The sequence below is a fragment of the Octodon degus genome, unplaced genomic scaffold (genome assembly GCF_000260255.1).
Source record: "Octodon degus isolate 3935 unplaced genomic scaffold, OctDeg1.0 scaffold00076, whole genome shotgun sequence".
Lineage (NCBI taxonomy): Eukaryota > Metazoa > Chordata > Mammalia > Rodentia > Octodontidae > Octodon > Octodon degus.
Window position 1 is genome coordinate 8771114 of NW_004524652.1, and position 10966 is coordinate 8782079.

Sequence of the window (10966 nt, forward strand, 5' to 3'; positions counted from 1 at the left end):
ATGTACCGCGAGGTGGACACGCTGGAGCTCACGCGCCAGGTCAAGGAGAAGCTGGCCAAGAACGGCATCTGCCAGCGCATCTTTGGCGAGAAGGTGAGGGGCAGGGCCTGCTCTGGCGACTCGTGCCCCCACCCCGCCCGCCACAGTGGGTTCTGTACCATCTGGGCTTGAACTGTGATCCTCCAGCCTCAGCCTCCCGGAGCACCAGGCTTATAGGCAGGTGCCACGTACCCAGCGTTCAGCTACTATTAAGGCTCACTTGTGCCCATAGCAGAGGGACAGCCAGAGAGAGCATCAGGAAGCTCAAAGGAGGGAGAAGGGACGGAGGGCAGATGGAGTGACTTCCTGAAGGAGGGCTGAGCCGGCTCTAAGGCATGGGGCTGCCCCTGGGACTGGGACACAGCGCAGCACAAGACAGGCTCCTGGGTTGGGAGGGGCAGTTAAAAGCCAAGGCTCAGGGACCGCCCATGTACCCTGCCTGTCCTACGTGTCCCAGGTGCTGGGCCTGTCCCAGGGCAGTGTGAGTGACATGCTGTCCCGGCCGAAGCCATGGAGCAAGCTGACGCAGAAGGGACGGGAGCCCTTCATCCGCATGCAGCTGTGGCTCTCAGACCAGCTGGGCCAGGCGGGGGGCCAGCAGCCCAGCGCTTCCCAGGGTGAGTACCGCAGCCCCAGGCCATGTAGAGCCCCTTGTTGGATGCCGGCACTGTGTCTAGCCATGTGTCCTACACATGTCCCTCTGTCTGTCCTTGCTGCCCTGGCTCTGGTTCTGCTGCCTGTGGGGGCTCTTTTTCATCTTTCCCTCCCCCGGGGGGCGGGGTGCTTCTTCCTCCTGTGTCTAGTGCTTGTAGCTCTTGTTTTATGCCTCTAGGGGTGCCAGGATGTCCAGAGCAGATAGAGAAAATATTTTGCCTAGGTTTGGGGCTCAACCCCAGCTCTTTTGTGTAAAGGTATGTTGTACGTGTGGCCTCAGCATCCTTCTCAGCACTGCTGTTGCCCATTCATTAATGATGGCAGGGGCGGGAGACTGCAGGGGTGAGGACTCCGAGACCCACAAAGCTGGCCAAAGTCCCAGAATGGGAGGGGCATGGCAGGACAGGGTGCCAGCTCCCTCCCGCCCTGATGACCTATGTCCAGTTCTTTTTGGGCCCTACTGGGCAGCCCAGCCATGCCCCGCACTGGGATGAGGCTGGTGGCTACAGGGGAGCCCATCTGACCTGCCTACTGAGAGCAAGAAAGGGCAAGACCTAGAGTCCCAGGACTTGAGCCCAGCCTCAGTTTCCCAACCTGTAAAGTGGGGCTCAATCCATAGAATAAAACTATGTTTTAGAGTCACAGAAGTGAGCCAGATTGACAGAGGGTGGAGAGACAGATTGCGGACAGAAAGTCACATGACAAAAGCCCAAGTCCCAGATGCCAGTGTGGACTTTAGCAGTTGACACCCATACGCAAGAGCACACCTTTGTTGTCTTTGCCACCTGCAGCGGGAAAGGACAAGACGGGCTGGGCTTTGCCAGGTTTGACTTACTTAACTTCTGTTGGTTGAACTTGTAGATTGTCACCAACTTCCTTTTGTTGTTTAACTTCATTTGGCAAAAGGCTTGAAACAGAACAACAGACTCCCTCTTCATGACACCCACACTCTCCTCCTGGTCCTTTTTGCACATTGGTGCCCTTGGGGACTGGTCGGCCGCATGACGCCCCTTTACCCCTATTGCTCAGGAAGTGCACCTTCCTTCGGGCTCTGCAGGGCGCTGGCTCTGGGGACACCACAATGCACAGGTGTGCGGGCATTTCTGTGATCTGGCACATCCTCCTGCCGCTTTAAATCACCTCTAGGTGACTCGGAATGCCTCACACCAGGTAAATGCTGTGTGAATAGTTGTACTGTATTGTTCAGGAGATGGTGAGAAGAAAAAGTTATTTGTCCAACACGGACACAATTTTTGTTATTTGTTTGGATTTTTTTTTTTCTTTTTTTTGTAGAACCAGGGATAGAACTCAGGCCCTTGCACATGCTAGGCAAGCGCTTATTCTGCTGAGCTATCTCCTGGCCCGTTATTGTTGTTTTGAGACGATCTCGCTATATAGTTCAGGCTGGCCTTGAACTCATGGTGATCCTCTTGGCTCAGCCTCCTGAGTTCTGGGATTATAGACATGCACCACCATGCCCGGCTGACATATTTTTAAAAGATATTTTTGATTAGTTGTTGTTTGGATCTCTGGATACGGAACCTGAGGATGTAGCGCCCCATCTGTATTTCCCGAGAACCCCAGAGCTGTGCCGTGATTCAGTGGCATTACATGGCCCACTCTCAACAGTTATCCTGATAGTGTCCTTATGTTAGGTATGGTCCACACACGAGCTCTACTGAAGGCCGTTATCCCCACTTCGTGGCTAATACGCAGTTCATGGACACACACTTGGAGCCTGCATGAGCGGCCTCGGATGGTCTCTTCCCGGGATGTCCCCGAGGCAGTAGCAGAATGGGTTGGTGCCGACTGGTGGCTCTGACCAGCTGCCTGATGTGTATGGCCCTGCCAGGTGGTGCTGACCACTCTCTGCCTCTTTGTGTGGCCCACAGCCAGTCCCATGGAGCCCCAGGCCTCGCCATCGCCACCCCCCAGCCCCCTGGAGCCCGAGAAGAACTCCCAGGAGCCTTTGAGCCTGTCACTGGAGAGCAGCAAGGAGAACCAGCAGCCCGAGGCCCGCGCTGGCTCCGGGCTGGGCGCGAAGATGTGCTCGGGCAGCCAGGCCACAGCTGGCATCCAGGAGATTGTGGCCATGTCCCCAGAGCTGGACACGTACTCCATCACCAAGAGGGTCAAGGAGGTCCTCACGGACAACAACCTAGGTATGGGCCCAGGGGGTCAGGGCTGCCACCTCCCCCCCTGAGTGCCTCCTGATTGACTCAGAGCCCCATGGTGCCCGCTGGTCCAGCCAGGTGGTGCTGCAGCCCTGGGCATCCACAGGTCTGGGCGAGGTCTGCGACTCTGACCCTGACCTCGGTCCCTGTAATGGGAGTAAAAGGCGGGTCTGATACAGTCAGCATGTCTTCCCGCAATTCTCATAAGCCCCGTGCTTGTCCTGTGGAGACGCACAAAGAAATCTGCTGCAGGGCTCTCACTCCCTCTCGCTTTTTTTTCTTCTCACAAAGTCCTCTGACACACAGATTAGGCCTCTCTCTCAAACAGTTGTATACAAGCCCCCAATTTTTCACTATAATTTCTTTTATAAAAGTAGGACATGTTCACTGGGGATGGTGGCATACTTCTATAATCTTAGCACTCAGGAGGCTGAGGCAGCAGGGTCACGTGAGTTCAAGACCAGCCTGGTTTACATAGAGTTCAAAGCCAGCCTGAGCTACATAGTGGCACGTTGTCTCAAAAACAAGACATGTTCACTGTTTGTCTTAAAATGTACCTAACTGCCAGGAGTGGTGGCATATGCCTATAATCCCAGCACTCAGAAAGCGGAGGCGGAGGATGATTGATAGTTTGAGTCCAGCCTGAACTACAAAGTGAGCTGAAGGCCATCCTGAACTGCATGCAATGCCCTGTCTTAAAGAGACAAAATATAAAATATACCAAAGAACCCAGCATGGTGGCACATGCCTATAATACCAACACTCAGAAGGCTAGGCAGAAAGATCACCTCAAGTTCAAGACCAGCCTAAACTGCATAGTGAGACCCTGTCTTAAAGTTTAAAAAAAAGCTAGGCATGGTGGAACATGCCTGTAATCCTGGCACTTGGGAGGCTGAGGCAGGAGGATTGCTATGGTTTCTCAGCCCCACCCAGTGTAACAGGCTGCCCCCACCCCCATCCCCAGGGCAGCGGCTGTTTGGGGAGAGCATCTTGGGCCTGACACAAGGCTCCGTGTCTGACCTGCTATCCCGGCCCAAACCCTGGCACAAGCTGAGCCTGAAGGGGCGAGAGCCCTTTGTCCGCATGCAGCTGTGGCTCAGTGACCCACATAACGTGGAGAAGCTGAGGGACATGAAGAAGCTGGAGAAGAAAGGTAAGAGCTGGACAGGTACAGGCCCAGCACTGGACTCGGGGCTGGCCTCAGCGTGTCCCGTTGGGTCCAGATAAACCCAGTCTTGGCCTGGTGTGAGACTTCATGAACTAGTGACCCCCAAGAATAGCGCAACTGAGCACAATTAGACGAGGAACATCTGCCACGGAAACTCAGCAGCCCATCTCTGTCCGTGTCTTTTCGTATATTCATGCCTGTTCCACAGTCTTCTGGGGAATTTGAACCCAGGGCCTTTGCACTGAGCTCCATCCCCAGCCTTTTTTTATTTTGAGACAGGGTCTTACTATGTAGCACATGGTGACCTTTTAAACACATGATCCTCCTGCCTCAGCCTCCCCAGTGACAAGGTCTTTGTCATTAATTGTCCAGGCTTGACTTGAACTTTGAATCTTCCTGCTTCGGCCTCGCAGAGTGCTGGGATTACAGGCATGTGTCACCATGCCAGGCCGCTGCTCCAGTCTTTTGCCACCCTCATCTTTGTACTTCCCCAAACACCCACGCGGTGCTCCTTTCTCCTCTGCCTCAGCTCTGCTGTACTATCAGCCCTTTGGCCATAATCCATACTCTACCCAACATAGGAAGCGCTGACCCTGCAAACAGGAAGGGAAGCAACCAGAGGCCTGTGGGCCTCCCAAGGCACACCCCCAAAGGCCTCCCGCTTAAGACCTCCACCCCCTCCCAGAGTGCCTTTCCCGCACTGGGCTCTGGTGGGGTACAGCCATGCACACCTGTGATCTCAGCACTGGAGACATGGAGGCAGGGGGATCGTGAGTTCAAGGCCAGCCTGAACAGCAGGACCCTGTCTATAAAATAAAAAGTCCCACGGACATTTGGAACACAGCCCAGACCCAAGCCACAACAGTGCTTCTTTTTTACATTTTGGTGATTTGGGGTAAAGATGTACAATAAATGGGTTCCTTTAATGCCCATCACCCTGCTCCCCACCAAAGACTGTTGTGAAACTCAGGGGCACCTCTGACAGTCAAGAGGATGCCACAGACCACCCTTGTTGTAAGCACTTCCTGCAGCGAGGTACCCTGCCAAGCCCGCAGTGCAGGCTGGCCTTCAGAGGCCGGAGTAGAGCCGCAGGCGAGAGGGGCTGGGAGGGTGTAGGAAATGAGAGGTGCCGGTGGCCCTGGCCACGCGAGCGCCGTGCTCTGTGGGTGCGCAGCCACCGGACCCCGCTATCCCTGGGAGCTGGTGCGGGCGGGACCGCCCCCCTCCAGCCTCGCTTCCTCCTGGCACAGCCTACCTGAAGCGCCGCTATGGCCTGATCAGTACCGGCTCGGACAGTGAGTCGCCAGCCGCACGCTCTGAGTGCCCGAGCCCCGGCCTGCAGCCACAGGACCTGAGCCTCCTGCAGATCAAGAAGCCCCGCGTGGTGCTGGCGCCTGAGGAGAAGGAGGCGCTGCGGAAGGCCTACCAGCTTGAGCCCTACCCTTCGCAGCAGACTATCGAGCTGCTGTCCTTCCAGCTCAACCTCAAAACCAACACGGTCATCAACTGGTTCCACAACTACAGGTGGGCACCTCACGGGCCCAACCCCACCCAGGGCCATGAGGGACCCTGGTGGCATCCCTTTCATAAGAGTTATCCCAAGGATTTGAAGGGCTAACACATTTTTATAAGCCACTCTACACATAGCCCAGGGTAGGGAGCACCTTGAGGCAGGGATAGAGTCAGAATGTCACCCCTGCAGACACAGTCCAGGGTTCGTGGGAATCCCCACCCCCACCCCACCAGCTCCAAGCTCACCACCATCTCTTCCCCAGGTCCCGGATGCGCCGGGAGATGTTGGTGGAAGGAACCCAGGATGAGCCAGACCTTGACCCCAGTGTGGGTCCTGGAGTCCTGCCACCAGGCCACTCCCACCCGGACCCCACCCCACAGAGCCCAGACTCGGAAACTGAGGACCAGAAGCCTGCTGTGAAGGAACTGGAGCTTCGGGAGGGCTGTGAAGCTGGCGGCACGACACTGGCTGCCCCGGACAGGGCACATGTACAGATCAAGCAGGAGCAGGCTGAGGACGGTGCTGAGGAGGAGGGAGGCAGCCCACCCCGGGACTTAGGGGGCCCAGACAGAGCTCAGGGGCCTCCCAAAGAGGAGCAACCCGGGCCCCCAGGTGCTGAAGAGCTCCCCGAAGTGGCCGTAGGGCCCCTCCCGGGCAGGGCCACCTCAGACTGCCCCTCGCTACACCCAGCCCAGGAGAGCGAGGCCAGGGAGCGGCTCCACTCGGACCCTCTAAGTTTTAAGTCAGCTTCTGAGTCCTCACGCTGCAGCCTGGAGGTCACCCTGAACTCACCCTCCGCAGCATCCTCACCAGGCCTCCTGATGTCTGTGTCACCTGTCCCCTCTTCCTCAGCCCCCATCTCTCCATCCCTGCCTGGCGCCCCCCCTGCCAAAGTGCCGAGTGCCAGTCCCACTGCTGACACGGCTGGGGCCTTGCACCCCAGTGCCAAGGTGAACCCCAACCTGCAGCGGCGGCACGAAAAGATGGCCAACCTGAACAGTATCATCTACCGACTGGAGAGGGCTGCCAACAGGGAGGAGGCCCTGGAGTGGGAGTTCTGAAGGTGGGGTGAGGGGGCCAGGGTGTACCCCATGGCCACCCTCCCCCTGGCACTCGCTCTCCTGGACAAAGCTCCCCATCTGAATGTGGACAGCAATGTTATGCCGTTTACGTTTTTTGTTGTAATCCTAGTGCTACGAAGTTGTGAGAGAGCAGGTGAGGCGGAGGCATCGCCCCTTCCTCTGGCGTCCCCTGCCAGGGGCACCAGGAATCCTGCCCCTCCTCCCGCCCTCACCCCTCTGCAAGAGGCAGGAGCAAAATGGCACCACATTTTCACCCCCAAAACTCTAACTCTTTTAGAAAAATAAAGAAATATTTATAGACCTCTTTTAGATATTTTAATAAAGGATCCTTTGGAATTTATTCCCAGCCAATGCTGTTTTGATATTACAGAGCGTTATGAAATCAGGATGCTGTCACAACTGTTGCTAAGTATACACCGAAGTTGTGTCTTTTTTTTTTTTTTTTTGCCACTAGATGAGATTAAAAGAAGATAATTGTTCAAAGCCATCACAAAACACTATAAGACTGACCAAATTTAGATAACCTTTGAAACCACAGTTGTTTTTCCCCACACCTGTCTGTGAGACACAGTGCTACTGCCCTCCGGGAACCGTGCTGGAAAGTCCAAAAGACTCTAAAGAAAACCACGATGCCGTTGAGGATGTGTTCTGTTCTGGTGGTCTGTCTGCAACCGTTATAACCCAGACTGGCTTGTTCTGAGGTCGGTGTCGTGGAGATGTGGCCAGGCCACCCATAGGAGATTACAGCACAGCACAGTACAAACTGCTCACCCTCCCGGGTCAGAAAACCGGGCACGGAGGTCAGACATCCATCCCACCCGTCTGCAGACAAGCCCTGGGAGCTGGGGGTGGGGCGGGTGTCAGCCATGCTTGAGCCAGAGTGACCTCATTTTCCAGCTGCACCGAGGCCACCCGAGCAAGTTTCCCCAGGGGATGCACATGAGCATTCCAGAGAAGGCTGCGGCTGCCACCTCTCCTCGTGAGCCGTATTGCTCACCCCCCAAGCACTGGAGCCTAACAACCAGCACCAAAAAGTAGACTCCTCAAACTAGAGGAGTCAGCTCTTCTTTTCGCTGTCTTCTGTCTCCAGCTTGACCTTGTATTTCTGGAAGGGCATTTGCACTCCAAGTCCACATGAAAGTCTGGAAGGCCCAGCCTGTCACATCCAGCATGTCCACTGTCACAGTGCCCACCTTCTCCAGCACATGGCCTTCTGGGGCAAAGACTCAAGACTCCCCAGCTCCAAGGAGCCCTTCTTCTAGCATCTCCGTCACAGCCTCTAAAGGGAAGAGGACCCCATTTGGATGGGACAGCTACCATACTGGTTGTTGGGGCCCTTTTGTTTTTATTTCTCCTTTTCAAATTCTGTGGGAAGGTGAAATGGGGTGATTCCCCAGTAGAAAGGTAAAAAGGTGACCATAAATGATGCCAGTCCAGTGTCATGGGGAGAGGGACAGAGGGAGACGGATGCCATGAACACATGGACCCTCACGGGCAGAACCCCTTGACCAGCAAGGGACAGAGGAGGACCATTGCAGAAATCCCCACTCATGCACCCAGCCCGGCTGCCGTCGCCACACCAGGCAGTCACCAACCAATACTCCCTGAAGGATGACCTTTTCCCTACACCCAGGCTATGCATTGAAGAGTTTTCCACTGTAGACATTTTTATCCAGATGAAGGTATTTTTATATTGGGACAATAGGAAACAGTAACCAAGTTTCAGAGTAAACCAGTCTGGAACACACAAAACATCTCCTTGCAGCCACCACTGTCCTGTCGCAGTTAGACACCCAGGGGGGAGACACATCACTTTGTACTCTGGAAACCAACACCATGTTGCAATCCAGGCTTCCACAGGAACACCAGTTCTTCAGTTCTTCGAGAACTCAGTTTGGCTTTAGTGTGACAGGATTTGATCAAGCACTTAGTCTAGTCTTTTGAACACAGAAATCCTGTTGTACTTAAAGCTGCCGGACCTGTGAACACCTTTGTCTGGTTCACGTCCTGCAACGGTTTAAAAAAAAGAAAAAAGAAAAAAAAAACCCACAAAACTGTTTCTATGAGAGATTGATGAACTTTGTTTAAAATTAAAAAAAAAAAAAGGAACACATTCTGTAAATGAGTCGCTAAATACAGAATTGTATAATAATTCTGGGTGTCCTGCTTCTTTGTTCCAGAGCTGGGGATGCAAAGTAGGGATCACATCTGTCCTTCAGAGGTGTTCCACAAAATGGTATTTCTAGAAACTACTTTTGGCACGTGGCTGTGAACCAAGTTACCTGGGAGGCTGAGGTGGCATTGCCCTGGGGGACTCGGCAAGACTATGACTCAAATACAAACCCAAGTACAGGCTTCCCTTTAGCGTCCTAAAACCTAGGGACAGTAGGTCACATTCTAATGTGACCATAGCCAGCTGAGGAATGACCTCTTATAGTGGGGGGACATGCCATCTCTTGCCCACTCCCCTGCTTGGCCCTGGCATCTGGTCAGCAACTAGACTTCGGGCTCCTCCTGGTTTATGGGTTGGGGCACATGGGCGCATTGGTGGCCCAGCCTCCTGCTGGGGAGTTGCCATAGCAACACAGTTTCCCTCCTCCCAGGTGTGTAATTCAGGCCTCAGCTTCCTCAGTTACAAAACGGGGGTGTCGCGGCCACCAACTCAGAGCATCCTTCTGCGAACCAATGCTTGGAGTGTGTGGAGCGTGAGAGCCACCGCACAGAGCCTGCCACAGCCACCCAGGCGACCCCACCATGCTCCTGGTCACCAATCCTGTGTGTCAGGCTGCAGGGGTGTGTGTGTGTGCGCGCATGCGCACGCACTCATATGTTCATGACCAACAATGCCCAGAGAGCCTGAAGTGGCTTTCAACATTACTCACTCATGAGCCAAAGCCACATGGTATCCCAAGATAGATACCTCTGTTGCCAAAACCCTTCCAGTTGGTCCATTTTCCCACATGTCCTTGCTGTGAGACTCAAGTGACCTCATTTTATCTAGGAAACTATGGCTCTCAGGCCAGCAGGATGCTGCACACCCGTGGCAGGCGGGGCCGTGGGAGTGGGGCTTAAGGCCAGGCCCCAGCACCCCTGCAGCTCCAGCGGGTCCCAGCTATACCTGGAGGGCAGAAAGGGGCCTCCCACGTCTCTCACTAGCGGGTGTAAAGATCCAAAAGTAGCTGTACGGCCTGAACTACAAGGGGATTGTTCCCAGCTTCTCAGAAGTCAGACAGGGGCGTAGCATTTGGGGGAGGGGATCAGATGGTGGGAATACGGGGGGGGGGGCCTGGAAGGCTTCCTGGGGGAGGAACAACGGGCGGGCCGGCACTGTTACCAGGTTCTGAGGGCGGCATCTGCCCTTAGAGGTGGCTTCTAGGTTCTTGGTTCTTACGATCTTAAACAAAAAACTGGACAAAGTAAGCACAAAAGGTAGCAAGGTTCGAGTTGGGGCCTAGTGAAAGGAGAGAAGACACTACAGTGTGGAAGCAGAGCACTGGGTAATGGAACTCAGGACCCCTGCTCAAGGGTCACTGACCTGGTGGCCCCTCAGGTGAGGCCAGGCCTAGGCTGCCCCATGGAAAATCCACTCCGGTCCAGCCTCTCATCCCCGGAGAATGAACAAGGCCAAATCTTTTTTGTTTTGTTTTGTTTTTGTTTTTGCAGAATGAGGGATTGAACTCAGACCCTTGCACTTGCTAGGGAAGCACTTATTCTACTGAGCCATCTCCCTGGCCCCAACAAGGCCCAATCTTACCTGGGCAAAAGAAACATGAGAAGCGTACTCAGAGCAAGCAGCCTGTCATGGCTTAGCCAGGAACTGTGGGGCTGAAAGCGCTCAGCCCAGTGACAGACGTGGCCTCAGTGTATGAGGTCAGGTTGCCCCTTGCCTGGGCAGCTAAGGGAGGCCCTGTCTTAGAAAAGAGAAGGGGGTGATGATAAGATTATTGGTTGCAGCCTTGAGTGCACTGAACAGCGTCCTCCGTCCCAGCTTCTCTTGTTTATTTGCTTTTTTTTTTTTTTTTTTCCAGTACCAGGGATTGAGCGCAAGATCTTGCACTTGCCAGGCAAGCGCTTATATCTACTGAGGTATCTCCCTGGCCCTGCTTTTGTTCTTTCAAAGACAAAGTCTAGGGCTGGCCAGATAGCTCAGCAGACAAGACACAGGGACTGGGGTTTGATCGCCAAGCCAGTCCCGCCCCCGGAGCATGCTGAGATGGTGATTGAGACTGGGAGGGGTGACGGCACACACCTGTAATCCCAGCGCTTGGGAGGCTGAAAACAGGAGAATCACTACAAGTCCATTCTGTGTAGTGAGACCCTGTATTTTTTTTTTTTT

The 10966-nt window shown here is 54.5% G+C and overlaps 1 protein-coding gene across 1 annotated transcript in view; it reads left to right on the forward strand.

Moving 5' to 3' along the window:
* Cux2 (cut like homeobox 2) overlaps window positions 1-8633 on the forward strand; it is a 237896-nt gene extending 229263 nt beyond the window's left edge. Inside the window, exons 18-23 of the mRNA XM_023720433.1 lie at window positions 13-93; window positions 497-656; window positions 2586-2855; window positions 3832-4020; window positions 5286-5559; window positions 5811-8633. Coding sequence (XP_023576201.1) covers window positions 13-93; window positions 497-656; window positions 2586-2855; window positions 3832-4020; window positions 5286-5559; window positions 5811-6609 — 1773 coding nt within the window. The 3' untranslated portion in view covers window positions 6610-8633. The remainder of the gene's footprint in view (window positions 1-12; window positions 94-496; window positions 657-2585; window positions 2856-3831; window positions 4021-5285; window positions 5560-5810) is intronic.
* The last annotated feature ends 2333 nt before the right edge of the window (window positions 8634-10966 follow it).